This window comes from Mus caroli, chromosome 11, assembly GCF_900094665.2.
Source record: "Mus caroli chromosome 11, CAROLI_EIJ_v1.1, whole genome shotgun sequence".
In the NCBI taxonomy this organism is placed as follows: Eukaryota; Metazoa; Chordata; class Mammalia; order Rodentia; family Muridae; genus Mus; species Mus caroli.
This window is the reverse complement of record NC_034580.1, coordinates 80,616,834-80,636,388: the sequence shown is the minus strand read 5'-3', so window position 1 is coordinate 80,636,388 and position 19,555 is coordinate 80,616,834. Positions and strand designations below refer to the sequence as shown.

The following is a 19,555-nucleotide window of genomic DNA, read 5'->3' as shown; positions in this document are numbered from 1 at the left end:
TGAATTGTTGCTCTTTTCCCTTTAAATTTTAAGTGCAGTTCATGTAATTTTTAGAAAATATTTAGATTAACTGTTATAAAATATTTGCAAGATTTAACATCTCAAAACACACAACCATGTTACTCTTGCTTTATCTTAAGGCCTGGCTTTCAGGGAACTGCCTCTGTATTTAAGTAACTGGTTGATCCATTAAGGAGTCAACAGAAACTTTGTCTAAACTCATGAGTCAGCCAAGGTTATGCCTTTGACAAAGCTCCACGGCCTCCTGCTTTTTCTGTTCCCCTAGACTGCTCTCAGCCCTGCACCCTTGTATGACTCTTCACCACAGTCGGGAAGCCTGCTCTAGTGACAGCCTTAAGCTGTGCCTCCATGGGCTCTGGACACTCACATGCCCAAAAGTTAGTAGTTTTCAGCAGTTTCAGTGCTTGGGCCTTGACCACCTGACACATAAAGCCAAGTGTCTCAGAGGAGAAGGGGCCTGGTAGAACCTTTTCACCAACCATCAGGAAAGGCTTAGCTGGGGACAGGAGAAGCTTCAGGTGTGAATCCCTCACAATCCCATTAGTACTGTTAGTTTGGCAGCTGCTCAGACTGCCTGATATCTCTGTTGATTTCCTCAGCAATCGATGTCTCACCTGTTGTGCAGATGGCTAGGCTCTACCTCACAGACTCTTAATCATTTTGAATTCATTCACTCTGGTTTGTCCACCTGTAATGCCATGACCCTCTACAGAGGTAACTCAATCTTCAGCATCTACCCCACACTCTTCAATCTGACGGCCTAGCTTCACGGCTCCTTTCCCAAGGCTTCTGCCACTAACCTACCTTCACCACCTCTCTCTTCTCTTAGCTACACCCCATGGCAATATTCTAGTTATTTGCATACACTGTGCTCTGGATTTTACATAACAGCTGCATGTCTGTGGACAAAGGGGTTGGGTTTTCATGCTTTTTACCTGGCATAGTGCAGCATACAAGTAACTCCCCAAAGCCTATCCCCTTTTTTTTTTTTTGATGTAATATCCATCTTTATTGTTAAAAGTTGTTGACACACTGGGCAGGTGAGATGGCATGACTTTGGTAATATTAATAAGTGCTTTTGGATTGTTCTCTTAAGTTGTAACCAACTATTCCTCCCCTTCAATTTTTTTCTTAGATATTAGATATTTTCTTTATTTACATTTCAAATGTTATCCCCTTTCCTAGTTTCCCCTCCAAAACCCCCTAACCCCTACCCCCTCCCCCTGCTCCCCAACCCACCCACTCCCATTCCCAGTCCTGGCCTTCCCCTATACTGGGGCATAGAACCTTCACAGGACCGAGGGTCTCTCCTTCTATTGATGAACAACTTGGCCATCCTCTGCTACATATATAGCTAGAGCCACATGTCCCACCATGTGTATTCTTTGATTTGTCGTTTAGTTCCAAGGAGCTCTGGGGGTACTGGTTAGTTCATATTGATGTTCCTCCTATGGGACTGCAAACCCCTTCAGCTCCTTGGGTACTTTCTCTAGCTCCCTCATTGGGGACCTTGTGCTCTGTCCAGTGGATGATTGTGAGCATCCACTTCTGTATTTGCCAGACACTGGCAAAGGCCCTCAGTAGACAGTTATATCAGGCTCCTGTCAGCAGGCTCTTGTTGGCATCTGCCATAGTGTCTGGGTTTGGTGGTTGTTTATGGGATGGATCCCCAAGTGGGGCAGTCTCTGGATGGTCATTCCTTCAGTCTCTGCTCCGAATACTGTCCCTGTAACTCCTTCCATGGGTATTTTGTTCCCCGTTCTAAGAAGGATTCTGAGCTTCTGGGTTAATATCCACTTATCAGTGAGTGCATATCATTTGTGTTCTTTTGTGATTGGGTTATCTCACTCAAGATGATATCCTCCAGATCCATCCATTTGTCTANGAATTTCATAAACTCATTGTTTTTAATAGCTGAGTAGTACTCCATTGTGTAAAGGTACCACATTTTCTGTATCGATTCCTCTGTTAAGGGACATCTGGGTTCTTCTGACTACTATAAATAAGGCTGCTATGAACATAGTGGAGCATGTGTCCTTATATGTTGGAGCATCTTCTGGGTTTATGCCCAGGAGTGGTATTGCTGGGTCTTCTGGTAGAACTACGTCCAATTTTCTGAGGGACCACCAAACTTATTTCCAGAGTGGTTGTACCAGTTTGCAGTCCCACCAGCAATGGAGGAGTGTTCCTCTTTCTCCACATCCTCTCCAGCATCTGCTGTCACCCTGAGTTTTTGATCTAAAGAAGTTTAAACTTCTAGAAATGCACTAGTTCTCAACCTGACTAGATCTGGAATCAACTAAACAGCAAGCTGCTGGACACAACTGTGAGAGATTTTCTTAATCAGGTTACTTGAAGTGAGAAGACCCACCCAAAATGTGGGTGGCACCTTCCAGTGGCAGCACAAATTAATGGAGGTCAAAGAAAGAAAGAAAGGCTTTGCTGTTGCCTGCTTGCTGCTGCTCTCCCTGACTGTCCACCCTGTCAACGCTGTAGTTTCTGCCTGTGGTTCCAATTCCTTTTATAATGTCTCCAAACACATACCTATGGCCTCACCGGGTGTGCCCTGTGAATGGCTGACTGAAGATGAAGAAGACAAGAGCCTGGTTTACAGACCACCCTAAATACTTTGCAGGCAACACCCAGAAATGGAGAGGTGAAGCATTTACAGTTACTTCCTGGGACAACCCTGAAGGGCACTCACTGGTGCGCGGGTATCTTCACAGGAAAGAACTCTGGACTGTGCACATGGTGGTACGTTTTCCTTGGTTTGGCTGGATGGTCAGGACATGGAAGACCGATCCATGGAAACTGGTGAGAACAATGTCTAGGGAAGAGGTGGTGCAAAGATCATTGATGGGTAGAAGATGGAAAGATATTTGTGTTCCATATAAATTCTCATCAGAAGGCAAGTTAGCAGAGAGAGTCAACAATCCAGTAGACAAGACAACCCTTTCTTTGAGCAGACAGTCTCTCTCCAGCCATCCTTGCCACAGCCCAACAGGCCCATGAACAAAGGGAACTAATGGTGTGGAGGTGAAGACTGTGCATGAGCTCAACAACATAGATATCCAGTCACAAGGCTGACCCAACTATGGCTGCTGCTAAGTCTCCCAGCAGAGACCAAAACTAAGCCCATTCCTACACTACCATTCCTGGAGTGACCAACCAGCAACCTTGTGGCTGGCTAACTACACTGGACCACTTCCACCAAGGAAAAGGCAGCACTTTGTCCTTACTGGAATAGATGATCCAAACTGGGCTTATATCCCCTGAACAGAGGCACAGAGTAGGACATGAGACTTTCAGAGGAAGGAGTTTTAGCAAGATATGTACAAAGACTGCTTTCTCCAAAACTGGTCTCCTGTGGACTTACAGAATGCTTTATCCATCATCACAGAATTCTACACAGCAATTCATATTGTGCAAGCCAGTCTAACAAATGTCTTCCTAGTATACACTTACTTATTATCAGTACTACAGCTCTAGTGAACCCTAGCACATATTCCACAATGTCAACCATATTCATAAGTAATAATAATCAAGACTTCATTATATGGCTGGATATGATGGCTCAAGACTGTAATCCCAATCCAGGATGTTATCACAGGAAGCTTTTAGGAGCTACACAGTGAGTTCATAGCCAGCCTAAACTACAAACATGTCTTGAAAGGGAGAGGGACTGGAGAGATGTCTGTACTGACTGCTCTTCCAGAAGACCCAGGTTTGAGTCCCCAGCACCCATAAGTAACTACAGCTCTAGTTCCACGAGATCTGACACCATCTTCAAGCCTCCTCAGGCACCAGGTACAAAGTGGTACACAGACACACATGTAAGCAAAACACACATACACATAAAATAATTAAAATTTTTATCTGGACATAATTCCATGTCTAAAAATGTATGTCATTAGAAGAGCTTCCTTTTCCAAAGCCCATAAAGTGTACACCATTCACTGGAAGCACATGGCAGAAACTACCAGCTGCCTGTCTAATATTCATCAGACCATCTTCCTACCAACACAGGAACAAATACTTCTCAACTCTGCTTGCAAATGAGAGTCCCAAGTGAACACGTTGGGCATTTCAGGGATTATGAAAGAAAACAGCTTTGAACAAATGACAAAGTTATAGAGAAGGTAGGTCACTGGAGCATCCTGAGAAGACTGCACTAGCTCTAAGCTGTCTACCTACAGACTTCTCCCTAACTCTGTACAGCTCTGCAGCTTTACTAAACGTATTCCTAACTGGAATTATGCAGAGGGTTAAAGCTCAAGGAACACAATGGATAGTTAATTGAAAGAAAGAGTATGGCTCCCATTTAATACCTGCAAGAAGCATATAAACTCCTGAAAATAGCCCCCTCATTCACAGTAATCAACATGAACATGACAGCATTTGATTCACAGCTGGATGAGGTCAGCAAATCAGTCCTCTGAATGTGGGAAGAGGACGAACAGTACTCAAGGAATCATAAGGGATTAGAGAGAGAACCCAGCAATGCCTCTAGAGCAGCCTCAGGCACAAACCCCAGCAACAATACACTGCCAGAAATTAATAATATGATGAAATGCCATTGTTACTATTAACATTTGATAGTGACTTCTGCAGTAAAAGCATGCGTATTAATAATGAATGTACAACAATTGACCTCTTTTCTTGATGCTGACAATGTTTTACTCCGAGATAGCACTGTGATTTATCATCACATATGAAAAGAGGAAGGAAGGTAATCCATACATCACAGCTACATGTTTCAAGCTTCAACTTAAATATCCTTACCCTGAAGATCCAATGCTCTTACAAACACCAAGAAGAGGTCTTTTCTCAGCAAAGTTATCACACTTTTGAGCACCTGTTAGAAAGCATAAAACAAAATGTATGTTGAGAAACTCTTGAATATTTCCCATTATTTGAAAATATTTCCAATAGAGGATAAATTGGATGGGTGGAAGATCACTTGTCTGCAATGTACAGAATGTATATGTGTGTGTATATCTATACAGGTTTGTGTACATTTGTATACACACAACAGAAATGTATTCAGTATAACATTCAATCTACACATTTAGCTGTACAAAATGAAAAATATTTTAAACATTAAAAATAGTGGCAGGCATCTTATTGAAGAAGTTTTGTTTAACTGGCACCTGTTTCAATCTTACCAACACTGTGAGATCAGAAAAAAAAAAAAAAAAACCTTATCCTACAGTGATGACAAGCTCCTTAAGACTGGTGCACACTTTTGAGTCTAGAACTCAAGAGACAGAGGCGGGAGGATCTCAGAGTTTGAGGCCAGAGTTTTAGGATTGTCAGGGTCGCACAGAGAAACCTTTTTTCAACAAACCAAAAAGAAAAAAAGAAAGAAAACTGTGTTCACCAAGTAAGAAAGAAAACTATGTTCACCAAGTAAACTCTACATAAAATCACCTAAGAAATTAGACCAACCCTTGCTAGTTCAACCACACAAGAGAAATTCCTGATTTTAATGTAAGTCGCCTAAAGGACAGAAAGCTATGAGGACAGTCAGACTATCCTCTTCATATTTCCTGAAAAGAGGGAAACTCCACATGGCAGACTTTCTTTCCCTCACTTCACTGGGAGGAAAGAATGAAAGACAAGCAAACCTGAGTGAGTGCAGTTAAGTCAATTCTTGACTCCACAGAGGCCAACAGAACTGTCAGCTTAGCCACTTTTTGTCTCTACTTTCCTGGGGAGATGCCAACACTCATGCAAAACTCTGTCACACACCATGTGCAAGTTTCTCTACCATGCCTGTCTCTCACACCATCCTAATCTGCAGTCACCAACTATGTGAGGTCAGGAGGTCAGAAGAGAAACTTTTTGCTCCTTCACAATATAGTTGCTAAATTTTAAGGTGTTGGTATGTTTGTATTAGGTATGTATGTGTGTATTTTGGATGCAAGGTCTTTCACTGTATAGCTTGGGCTGGCCTAGAATTTGCTTTGTAGACCAGCCTAGCAGGCCTTGAGCTCAAAGAAATCTGCCTGCCTCTGTCTACTGAGTGCCACTGACCTGGTCAAGATTTTTTAGATCAAAAATAAATAAATAAAACCATCCAGAATGATCTCATAGGAGAGAAATTGATAGTGATTCAAACAAATGGATCATCACCTGATCCATCTTATAGATTATTCCTAAAACTTTGGATAAAAGTCTGTTTGCTGGGCAAGAACTGACATCCTGAGTTAAATCCCCAGAACCCACAAAAGGAGAGAACAAATTCCCACGAGTTGTCCTCTGACCTCCATATGTACTTCCAAGGGACATATATGCACCCCTCCTTCCTCTTCCTCTCTCACATACACACACATACACACACACACACACGTACACAGTGTCATAAACACAATCATACAAATAATATATAAAATAAATCTCTTAAATAATTTCCACTTAAAATGTAATTATAGTCCTATGAAATTATGTTCATCAAACACAAGATTTAAATTTTGATAGATTTATCAAATTTAATTAATCAAAATTATAAATTCAAAAAGTATTGAATGCACAAATATTGCCCCTGCAATTTTATCCTACGGGTACACTCAGAGATGAGAGAGAACTCACATACATGATTACTTACTCCAGCAATGTTTAAAATAGTGAAGGAAGAAAGAGTCAAATGTGCAGGGAAATGTCCATGCCCCACAGCTGCAGACAAGCCGTGCTGAATGTAAACACTGGCAAGGCAGCAGCTAGAATGGGGAAGAGGGAACACACAACAGTGGGAAGATGCAAACCCACACAGCATCTATGCTGATGTCCACACTTCCCGAGGCACATAAAAGTCATAGTCACTGTTGACAGGAGAGGCAACGGAAATTAGAACATGGGAAGTGGAAAGAAACAGTTTCTGCCTTCTGGTTTTTAGCCCGTTTGATACATAAATTTACTATAAAATGTCTGTGTTCACTTTAAACAAGAAGCCAAGAAGTGGGAGTGGGTGGGTAGGGGAGCAGGGTGGAGGGAGGGTATAGGGAACTTTCGGGATAGCATTTGAAATGTATATAAAGAAAATATATTTTAAAAAAACAAAAAACAAACAAACAAACAAAAACAAGAAGCCAAACGCCAGGAGACAAGCTAGTGTTTGTTTTAAATAGGAACACAAGCTGGGGGGAAGAAAACATGCACTTAAGTTATTCTCTCTAAAAATTCTAGAAAAGCAATTACTAAATAGAGTTTTAAAATATGTAATAACCCCAACAAATTTTACAAAAGATGAGTACTGGCGAATTTAGCAGCCCTAGGTAACAGCTGAAGGCCTCAGTGGTGGAAAAACACCCAGAGACTAAAGAGACTTTATCTACAGGGCTATAAAAGGCACAGTAAGTGATTGTACCAGGTACACTTGGGACTGGCTGTGAAGGAACCCATCTAAATAAAATAAAAAGGGCTGGCTTGCCATCGGCTACTTGAGAGACTCTCAGATGGCAAAACCTTTACTTCCAGACAACTTAACTCACCCTCCCCATTCCCAACTGACTGAAAGGCAGCTCTCCAGAGAGCTGAGCCCAAAGCTCCAGGTGAGCAAGGATTAAATGACAGCATTAATGCTTAATATTGAACCCGCCTTTCCCATGCCTGGGACTCCTCCATCTCTGAGCTTCCCAAACACCGTGTCAGATCTTTATCATGCGTGTCTCCTCTGGGAAACAGAACAGCCCCAGGCCGAAGGACAGACTGAAGAGCACTATCCACCTGAAGACTCCAGGAAACAAGCTCCACAGGGCGATGAAGGTGAGGCTTCAGAGCTGGTAGTCAACTGTGAGTTTGGCGAGGACAACTATATACAGCCAAGGCTCTACAGTAGTTTAAAAAAGTATCTCAAAAGGGAGAATTATATCATCTTTACTGATTTCCAGGAAATGGGCAGATAGTGATGACAAGAAAAACTGAAATGGATGCAGAAGCCTTGAAGGGAGCTCTGGGAGAGCAGAAGCTCAGCCAAGCAGTGCCTACCCAGAGGCTGAAGGCCCGAAGTTCCATTCCTAGTACTGTGGAAACCAAGCTTGGCAGCTCATGGCTGTAGACCTAGCACTCTGGACGTAGAGGCAGGAGGATTGGATCAAGGTCATCCTCAGCTACAAAATAAAAACAGGAAAGGAGAGGAATGAAGGGAGCATGTAGGGAGGAGAGGAGGCAGAGGGGGGAGAAGAAATTTCTGAGAAATTTCAAACGGTAGATATTATTTTTAAACTTGAAAAAATGCACCAGAGATATACTGAAGAAAACTTTTCAGAATACTATAAACTATGCACAAGAAATCTTCAAAGTCTGAGTTCAAAGACTCAACGTGGAAGTGGAACCAAAAAGAAAAACCAAAAGTCAGGTGTGCTAGGCACCTCTCAGGCTCAGCACAGGGAAGGCTGAGGCAGGAGGAACGCAGCAAATTAAGGGCCTGACTCTGTCTCCAAAGCTAAAAAGGAACAAACAAAAAAGAATATTTGTTCAAGATCCAAACATTACATGGTACTCCAAAATACATGGTTTTTGTTACTATATAAAAAAATTTTAAATAAAATGTCTGTTCAAACATATTTTAGAATGGATTATTTCTGCTTCTGCTACAAATCGGATTTAACAATTAATAATCTGACTTTTAAATCCAAGCATGAGTTGAAATTTAACTGATCCAAAGCCTACACTATTTCTATACAAAATTAATTACAATTGAAGTCCATCTACACAGAGCCAATCCTTCACTCCTTCAACACTGGATCTACTTCCTGGTCTTTCCGGTTTGCAGCTGTCATTTCAATAGAGGAAACATCAGGTTTAAATAGTACAACACTGGCAAAACTGGCTTGCTGATTCTCTCTTCTAAGATGCAACTGAAGAACTCCTCTGGTGTCTACTGGCCACAGTGTAGCAGGTTTAACCACAACACTTCCCTAAGATTTATGCTCTTTGCCCTATAGGAGGAACAACAATATGAACTAACCATTACCCCCAGAGCTCATGTCTCTATCTGCATATATAGCAAAGAATGTCCTAGTTAGCCATCAATGGGAGGCTCTTGGTCTTGGGAAGATTCTATGCCCCAGTATAAGGGAATGCCAGGGCCAGGAAATGGGTGTGGGTGGGTTGGGGAGCAGGGAGAAGGGGGAAGGTATAGGGGATTTTCAGAGAGGAAACTAAGAAAGGGGATAGCATTTGAAATGTAAATTTAAAAAAAAAGAATGGCTATGAAAATATATTTTTTTTTAATTTATGCTCTTTTTGAACAGTCAGAAGCCAAATTTGTAAGACTCAGAAGAGAAGTTTACCTCGGGCACAGTGCCCACCAGGTGCCCACTACAAAAGTTAATGCGAGCTAAAATAACTGGACCACAAGTTACAAAGATCACAAAATATCTAAATGCATTGGAGGCAAAACCCTCTACAAACTGTAGAAGTGCAAGCATATAAATTCTACACACTCAGAAACAGTGCAGTATTCACTTGGGGATTGTTGTTGTTGTTGTTGTTGTGTTGTTGTTGTATGGGTATAAATAGCAGCCTGCACTCTTCCTAAAGCCTAATGGAGCCATCGCCCTCCGGTAATGTAATCCTCTAAATTGGAGCGGATTAACTTTTTATATATAAATTCTGTGTGTATTTGCATGCACAATGGAGAGAATGACGTGACACACACCTGCTCCACAGCACTTGACAGAATGTACGATGATTGAAATGAAATGCGGCTCACTAAATCCATCAAATACAAGAACTACCGCAATCCTGTTGCAAAGTCCTTTTGTTAAACTCCTTTTATTCTAAATCCTTTTAATTCTGTTCTATAACACTAAAACATTTATAAAAAGCTTAAAATCCTAATAAATCACACAATTAAAGTAATGAAAGTGGGCCTGCACACCAAGTCACCAACTCCTCCACCACTCAACAAAATTCAAAACAGTTTGCTTGTCAGAAAATGTTAACTAATATCCCCCATCACGAATACCACTGTAAACTCATTTAAACCAAAGAGCTTAAGCTCATAAATCAGCCTTGAGATTTCAAGACATCAACTAGAAACAGCTTCTACCTTAGTCTGAAAGCAGATCCAGAGGCAAATAAAACCCCAACTGGTGATGAAATATTACGCCTCTCCCTTTTGATATTGAAGATGATGCCCTGCATATAAAGACTTTATACAACAGTATGTCCTCGCTAATAAATTTTTACTGTGAAAATCTTTTCCAGAAGTATTTCTTTGAACAACTAAATTCATTTAAACCATTCAGCTAAAACATCTTAAAACCTCCCTACCTCCTCTCTTAAAGACAGGGTTTCATGTTGTCCAGGCTGTCTTCAACCTCAACTCCATAGCTGACAGTGATGCTGGAACACGAATCCTCTTGCCCTCACCTCCCACACTCTGAGGGCTCTTTTAATTTTAGCTGAAAATTCATTCTCTTTATAACAGACATCACTGACTTGTCCTTGTAGTTCTCACAGAGTGCCTCACTGGGAGCATTTCGGACATGGACAGGATGTCCAACTTAAGGTGACTACTGTCAAAAAATTTCATGTCAGTTTGGAGGCTCTCAAGATTTTTACATGGCACAATTTCTATTTCTTACCAGATTTTCCATAAATAATCTCCAGCATAAATTGGATAATCCTCTTATTTCTTTTTGTCTTATCTAAACAGGAAGCTGATGAGTGAGCAACTTTTTTCAACAGAGAGAAGAGGGATGACACATGGAGGAAAAGGACCCGGTGGCTCCATGGATCAGGACCAGGCACAGGAGAGCCTTCCACTATGCAACCTAAAAATGATCACAAAACCTCCTTGGCATTGCCCTCAATACTCGAAACACACGCACAGACTTTAGCCTCCCAGTGAACTCCAACACCGTACTAAAGCAGACACAGACTTCTAAGTCTAAGGCTGAAGTGAGGGTCTCACGTGCTGTTGCTCATGTCCCCCTCAGTCCCTAAGCATCACTCTAGCCCAAAACATCATCTGTTTGAACACAGCATGTTGTCCTTTAACCCACCCAGTATTTCACACTGACAACCAGACCTTCCTCCACAGGCGAAGGAACTTGTTACAAATTCAAAGCCACCAAATCCACCCACTGTTCTATGGAGGACTTAGCTGATCGTGAGAAGGTTAAAGAGTTTCTGCACATTGTTGTACAATAACCACCATATCTGACCCTGAACAGCTCAGCTCTGGCCTCTGACTACTGAGAAAAACAGGGAAGATGAAGAGGAAAATGTATGTCAAACTGCTCTACTAGCACTGTAAGCCACGTCACTGACAAAGGCTAATTACTCAACTCATTACTGCTCTTGTACAAGGGAATGACCACCAATATACTACAGAGGCTCACTATGATTGTTGAAAGAGGACACATGCCGGGAGTGAAGGGTGGGACTGTGTGATGCCAGCCCTGCTCCTGCTCTGACCAGCACCGTGATCCTTTGATGCCTATCCACTACTCACTCTGCACACACTGGGCTTTCCCAGGCTCTCCTGCTTCACAGTGCAGCCCTTTCTACTCTCTACTCAACAACACTCTAACTTATGTCCTACACATCTTGGCCAAAACATCCCCGAGTCAGAGAGGCCTCCCTGTCTCCCATCTTTCACCACATTCTATCTCTGAACCTCAATTTATTTCTTCATGGCACCTGTACGTCATTACATTGTTTATCTACTTCTCTGTGCAGCACACCCATGTCACAATATTCACACCTAAAAAAAAACCCATGTTCAAGCACATCCCAAGGGGTAAGGGCATCATAACCATTCAGTGGAAAACCACTTGGTAATAGAAAGGAAAACTGTCTAAATAGGAAAAGCAGTTTCCTCTAATATGAAAGATATCAGAAAACAAAAGAAAGCAAACACTGGAGAAGAGTTGGGTGGGAAAAGCAAACAACTGAGAAAGATCTGGGTTGTTGTAAATTCTGTCTTCACAGAGATATGGACTACAAAGGGGACACCTGCTGTGGTGGTTTGAACATGCTTAACCTAGGGAGTGGCGCTGTTGGAAGGTGTGGCCTTGTTCCTAGAAGTGTGTCACTGTGGGATTGGGCTTTGAGACCCTCCTCCTAGATGCCTGAAAGACAGCAGTCTTCTCCTGTTTGACTTTGGAACAAGATGTAGAACTGTCAGCAACTCCAGTGCCATGCCTGCCTGGACACTCCCATGTTTGATAATAATGGGCAGAACCTCTGAACCTGTAAGCTACCCCTAATTAAATGCTGTCATCTGTAAGAGTTGCCTTGGTCATGGTGTCTCTTCACAGCAATGGGAACCCTAAGACACCTGTCAAAATTCAGACTGAAGCCAGGCATGGTGGCTTACAAGGGCCAGCTTATGTTCCCCTCCTCAAAACAAGCTTGAAACACACAAAGCTTTGTGTCTGCATGCTACAAAGTACAGTTAAAGTAAGCAGGTAAGAAATGCCCTCAGTAGTCGGGGACTCTAACAGCAGGTGAATATGCTAACAGAGCTGAGCACTCTGCCAGCAGGAGCTGTGCCAGAACAAAGGCTAGGAAGCCTGAAGCTCTAGCAAGAGAAACGAGAGCATCTATGAAGTGGACAGAGCACAAAACATGACCAGAGTCACATTCAGGTAAAGGGGAAAAATGATTTAACATGCTCTGTAAAGTACACTATTAAAAACACCAGACTATGAGAAAACACGTGCAGAAAACACAGCAGACATAGGACCAGTGATCAAAACACACAGGAACTGGAGTCTGGGAATTACTGTTTAGTTGGCTGGTTTGGTGTTTTCTTTGTTTTGGGTTTTTTCTGGGTTTTGGAAGTAACAGTCTTGCACATACCTTCTACTACAAGGCTAAGCCCCTAGAATCAACACTTTAAATCAACAACAACAAAAAAATACGCTATTTAAAAATGGGCAAAAGACCTGAAAAGTCCACAACTTTGACCCCAGCACTTAGGAAACAGGAGGAGAGGGAACTATAGGCCATCCAAGGCTACATAGCAAGATCTTCAAAGCAAGGCTTCATGTCATTGTGGAACTGCCTATCACAACTGTAAGGTGCCCAACACAGCTCTTTCAGGGGACAACACTGACAGCAGCAGGTGGGCAGGACATGCAGCAACAACACTCTCATTCATTACCATACAACTAAAAAGATGGAAGACAGTGTGACAGTTCCTTCAAAACTAAACATGCTCTACCACACGATGACCACAGCTTCCTGGATACTTACGTAGAAGTTTGAATGCCCATGGGAGTTTTATTTACTTCTAACAGACATACTGAGCTAAACATGGATGAAACCAGCATGTCCTCCTGTAGGTGAATGGATAAACCACCCTTGCTTGTGGTAAAATATTATTCAGAACTGAAAGGAAAGGAATGAGCTATCAAATATGAAGCAAATTTAACTACATTTCACTCTGTGAAAGAAGCCGAGAAGAAAGCCAGTGTACTGACCGAGTCCTGCCACGTGACATTCAGAGAAAGGCAAGGCAAGAACTTATAAACACAAGGAAGAAAAACTAGTCAAGTACTTTGATTTCTTTAGAGATTTATGTTTACTAAAGTGTATGTGTTTACTGTACCCCATGTGTGAGAAAAGAGCCTCCACAATGGGAGTCTTCATGTATCCCAAATGCTCTCAAGGCTGGGACAGAAAAATCACAAATTCAAGACTTACTGGAGTACAGAAGCAGCTCAACTCTGAACTGGGCATAAAGCTCAAAGGTATAGATAGCACTCACCCAGATCACAAAGCCAGAAAGAACTCAACGGCATTGAGTAAAGAAACACTGCTGGAAATTAACAAGATTTGCAATATAGTTTATCAATATCTAATAAAACCAAGCATATGCTTACACATCCCAGAAATCACACTTGTAAATAAAGACCCATGAGAAATCAATACATACATCACACAGTACTAAGGGCAGTTTAACATAACCACTAAACTGGAAATAACCAAAATACTATGGCAAGTACAACACAGCCAAACAGTGGGAAGGAATTCCCAAAACTGAAATGGGAGTTATAATCTAACCCAGGACTAGGGAGATGGCTCAGTCAGTAATAGTGCTTGCTTGTACTTCAAGAAGGAGGATGAGCGGTTACTAAGTCATGGCTGTGTCTGCAGGTAATACCAGCATGTGCAGGGTTGGGAGAACAGCCAAGACAAGTGACTCCTGGGAACTCAGTAACCAGTCAGCCTAACTGAACATGCAGCTTCTGGTTCAGTGACAAACCCTATCTTTAAAGGAGTAAGCTGAAGCAAGACGAGAAAAACACCGAACGACCTTCTCCAGGCCAGCGTGGCAATGTGCAAGCACACATCACAACTATTAAAATTAAGGTTTCTGAATAGTATGACACAGATGACTCTCAAAAGCATGACACAAAATTTAGACAAGCATGATAACGTACACCTGCCATCTTTTGACTTGAAAAGCTGAGGCAACAGGGAACAAAGAACAACAGGGAAAGGAAAGAAGGCAGCAGAAGTGGAGGAGAAGCGAGGGGAAGGAAAAGAAGAGGAAAGGAGGAGACATGACTCAGCCGCTGGTAACTCATAGCAGAACTTTGGTTAGTCCCGAAATGAGACTCTATGGTAGAGTGCTTTACTAGAACCTGAAGCCAGACAAAAAACTACTAAACAAAACCAAGTAGAAACCCATTCAATGACCAGGTAATGGGCCAAAGAACAGACTGTGTGAATATACCACAGTCTACCAACTGATAAATACTTGGATAATTTCCATATTCGTATAATGTTGCTATGAAACTCATGTATACATTCTTGAATGGACATATATTTTCAATCTTATATGGACATTATTACATTTCATTTCTTGGTTGTATACCTAGGAACAGAATTGCTGGGTTCATGTGGTAACTCTATATATAACATTTTAAGGAACTTCAAACTAGTTTTCAACATAACTACACTAATGATACATTCCCAAGGACCATGATTGAAGGTTCCAATTTTTCCACATCCTTCCCACATGTGTTTTATTCTGCTGTGTGTTGTAACTGTCCTAGGGCATTCCAGGTTGACAGTGGGGCTCTCTGAAATCATGACAGGCCTGCATGCTGAATGTGGTAGCAGTGACATAACTACAGCTACTTGTTTGCTCATCAAACAATGCTCCTCAAATTCATTAATTTTGAGGTAAATAAGTTTTATTTCAATAAAGGTAAATTTTACTTATCTTATACAAGCTATTACTTAGCAAATGTCGAGTTTCAGGATTCATGCCAAGGAATATGTCATAAATACAGATTTTAGGCACAATGAGATGTCCATGAAGAGCCAGTCTCAGTGAGAGCATTTAACCCGTGACAGTCATCTGTTTATCTGGGTCACTATCATTAAGCCCACAGTAAGTTCACAGCCACTCCTTATACCTGTTTTCCTAAACCTGGACTGAGATATCACATGTTGTGAGTTCATTTCAAGCCACAAAAAAACAATCAAACATTTCTTCTAAAGACTTATTAAAAACATACAAAACTCACTGCTGTATTTGTTACAATTAAATGCAGTAATGGAAGAAAATGGGCTCTCTGCGTGTCCCCGTGTCCTTTTTTTTTTTTTAAGATTTATTTATTTATTTTAAGTATATGAGTACACTGTAGTTGTGAGCCTTCATGTGGTTGTTGGGAACTGAACTCGGGACCTCTGCTTGCTCCAGTCAACCCTGCTCGCTCCAGCCCAAAGATTTATTATTATACATAAGTACACTGTAGCTAACTTCAGACACACCAAAAGAGGGCATCAGATCTCATTACTGGTGGTTATGAGCCACCATGTGGTTGCTGGGATTTGAACTCAGGACCTTCAGAAGGGCAGTCAGTGCTCTTACCCTCTGTCATCTTGCCAGCCTGTCCCCATGTCTGTTATGTTCACATCCCTCCAAATGTGACAGAGACACTGAAGGTATTTTATATCTTCACAGTGAAAAATAAATACAGACTAAGATAAAAAGACACAATTCTCTACATGGAGGCCCAGTTAGCCTGTAACTTGCTAAGTAGACTAAGCAGGACTTGAATTCAGAGGTCCACCAGGATCAGTATACCAACTGCTAAGATCAAGATACTACTATATCTGGCCTCAAAGTAAAACCACACTAATAGGTAAGTACACAGTTCTTAGAGCCTAGAAACACCTTGATTTGATAAAAATATATCCTGACATTAAAACCAAACTAATGAGGATGCTGACATGGAGGTAACGTGCAAATGCAGCTTTCAACCAGAAAAGCATTCACACAGGTCACTAAGTTAGAATCCTCTTCTAGATCCCTTCTGGGGGGGGGGGGGGCGGGGGCATTTACACAGCATTTACATGCGTTGTACCATACATCAAAGCACATACCACGCCCCACCAAAAACAGAATTGGCAGACATCGAGGATGAACAGAGCCACCTAAAGCATAGGCTTGGAAAACAGATCATCCTAAATTACTCCAATCAGCATGGCTTCCATGCTAAAGAGGAGGTATTAGAAACAAACACACACCACCCATGGATACAGAGAAGTAAATAGAGCAGAAAACAGGAGGGAAGCCCCAAATCTCAGAGTTCAGCCATTTAAAATGTCAATAAGCCCGTTCCTCTTCTGTGTAACATAGTGCTGATAACTGTGAGCAAATGGCAGCTGGCCTACTGCTGGAGGTGCGTGCGTGTGTCTGTGTGTGTGTCTGTGTGTGTGTGTGTGTGTGTGTGTGTGTGTGTGTGTGTGTGTTTGCATGCACTCATGTCTTTAACCACATTTGTTTAACCACAGCCATAAAAATGTTACATCAAAAATATCACACCAGCATTTCTTTAGAATTTAGTCATAAATTCTGACTTCATACAGCTGAACAAATCAAATGATTCTCCTTTGAACATGACAAAAACCAGATTTAACTTATAACTAATACAGCTGTATGTATATGGAAGTTTGTGAGATCAGAAAACTACAGTAAGGAAAAAGTTAAAAACAATGAGCTGTATGAAAGATGAAATGTAACAGTTTTTAGAAACAATGAAAAAATTCTAGGTTTTAAAAGAGTTTTAAAACTCAGCATGCACGTTGGTGTACGTGTACACACACTCAAGCCACACATATAAAGAACATAAAGCAGGTCTGTGGTTAGGAACATGAATTAGTTTTACATATGCATGAATGGTAGGGGAAATGCAGCCACTTTACACATGTTCTGCTCGGGCTCTGAACACCCATCTCCTCCCCCAGATAACTCACTGAGTCACTGTTTTAATTTTTGTTTTTTCTTTTTTGTTTGGTGTGTGTGTGTGTGTGTGTGTGTGTGTATACTTATGTGTGTACATGTACTTGTATAGAGTTCTTGTAGAACCCAGAAGGCACGAGATCCCTAGAGCTGGCATTTGTGATCCTAAATACTGGAACCTCCGCAAGATCAGCACAGCCCTCAACCCCTGAGCCACTGCTTCAGCACCATCACTTTCTCTCTTTCTTTTCCTTCCTTCTTTCCTTCCTCAAAATAGTAACAGTAAGCTAGCCAATAGGGATCCTAGGAACTAAATCGAGGTCCTCTGCAAGGTCAGCAGATGCTGTCAAACACGAAACCATCTCTCCAGCCCCCGATTTTGTTTTCTGAGATAGGGTCTCAAGTAGCCCAGGGCTGCCTCATATTCACCATACAGCCACTACAGAGCCTCCATGATGGTTACTATCGACTGTCAACCTGAAAGGATCATAATCACCTAGCAAACAGGCCTGTGGGTGGGCCAGTGAGGGGCTACCTAGGTTAGCCTTGAAGCATATCTGCCATGGAACATGGAGAGCAGGTTAATGGAGGCAGGAAGACCTACTCTGAATGCAGTTAGCAATATCCTGTTTGCTGGGACCCCAGACAGCACAGAAAGGAAAGGAATAGCTGAGCAATAGCATGGTGCTCTGCTTCCTGCAGATGCAATGTGCTGTCTGCTTCAAGCTCCTCCTTCACTACTCTGGGAATTCCAACCTTCAACCACAGCCAAAAGGAATGTTTTCTTGAAGTTTGTTTTTTCAGGTATTTTATTAAGCAGTAAGGAAAGTCACTATAAGAAATAGTGTCTCCAGGGCTGGAGACATGCATGGCTCAGTGTTTAAGAGCACTGGCTGCTCTTCCAGAGGTCCTGAGTTCAATTCTCAGCAAGTAAATGGTGGCTCACAACCATCTCTAATGATTCGATGTCCTCTTCTGGTGTGTCTGAGACAGCTACAGTGTATTCACATACAAAAAAATAATAATAATAAATTTTTTAAAAAGAATGAGAGAGTGCCTCTACCTCCTGTTTCTCCTGCCTTCACCTCCCAATGCTGAGGAAAGTTATCAACACCACTAAAAGTTGAATTTATATCCAGACAGGGGCTCAACATGTAGCCCACGCTGTGCTCAACCTCTACAGCCAACACAACTAGCAACTCACCTGCCTCAGCCTCCAAAGTGCTGGGATAACAGATGTTAGTCACCAAGCTCAGATTAAAGAAATTATCATAAACTCAAACACAATAACCACATAAAAATCATCACTTATATTAAAATACACAGGATGCATTCAACTGTACAAGTGAGTTTCCAAAACTAAACTCACTACTTAGATTAATACAAAAAATTGAATTGTTACGTCTCAAGACAAATGTTCAAGGAATATCAGCATCAAGTTTCCTTTTTGTATTATTATTACCTTTATGTGAACCTTAAGAGTCTTTTTAATCATTTTAAATTAGCATGTAAGATCTTAAATCATTAAAGTATTTTTTGTTTGTTTGTTTTTTAGATTTCTCTGTGTATCCCTGGCTGTCCTGGAACCCACTCTGTAGACCCAGCTGGCCTCCAATCTGCCTGCCTTTGCCCTCCAAGTACTGCTTTAAAGGTGAGCACCACTACCACCCAGCGTCATTAAAACATTTTCAAACAGATGATGTTTTAGCAGTTTCTTCTTCCCCCTTACTTCCCACCTACTTCAAATTTTTATTGATATAAAAACTGATTGATTGGTTATAGCTTTTTACATTTCTTTGACAGATGATCTCATGCACCCAGGCTGGCATACAACTTTCTAGAGAACTGAAGATCACTCTGAACTCCCTACACTTCCTGAATGCTGGGATTACAAGTATGTAAACCGTATCTGGTTTTGCAGGACCTAGGGCCCCACACATGCTGGACAAACTCACCACCAACAGACTACACTACAGTCTTGTTTTATAAGACCTTCAATTGAAAAAGATTCTAATGATTTAGATTCACTAAGAATGTACTGAGGGGCTGGATAGTAGCTCAGTGAAGAGCACTGACTGCTTTGTCCAGAGGAGCCTGGTTTGATTCCCAGCACCAACAAGTTAGCTCAAAACTGTCTATAACTACAGTTCCAGGGGATTCAACCCTTTCACACAGACATTTATACAGGCAAACAACAATGCACAGAAAAACAAATTATTAAAAACTATTAGTTTAAAAAAATGTGATAGCCACATGTGGTGGCGCACACCTTTAATCCCAGCACTCGGGAGGCAGAGGCAGGCAGATTTCTGAGTT

The 19,555-nt window shown here is 41.6% G+C and overlaps 1 protein-coding gene across 8 annotated transcripts in view; it reads right to left on the bottom strand.

Moving 5' to 3' along the window:
* Bcas3 (BCAS3 microtubule associated cell migration factor) overlaps positions 1–19,555 on the bottom strand; it is a 470,064-nt gene that overhangs the window by 403,502 nt on the left and 47,007 nt on the right. For all 8 annotated transcript variants that reach the window (XM_021178141.2, XM_021178140.2, XM_021178145.2 and 5 more), the window contains exon 8: positions 4,804–4,876. In XM_021178141.2, the coding sequence (XP_021033800.1) occupies positions 4,804–4,876 (73 nt within the window). The remainder of the gene's footprint in view (positions 1–4,803; positions 4,877–19,555) is intronic.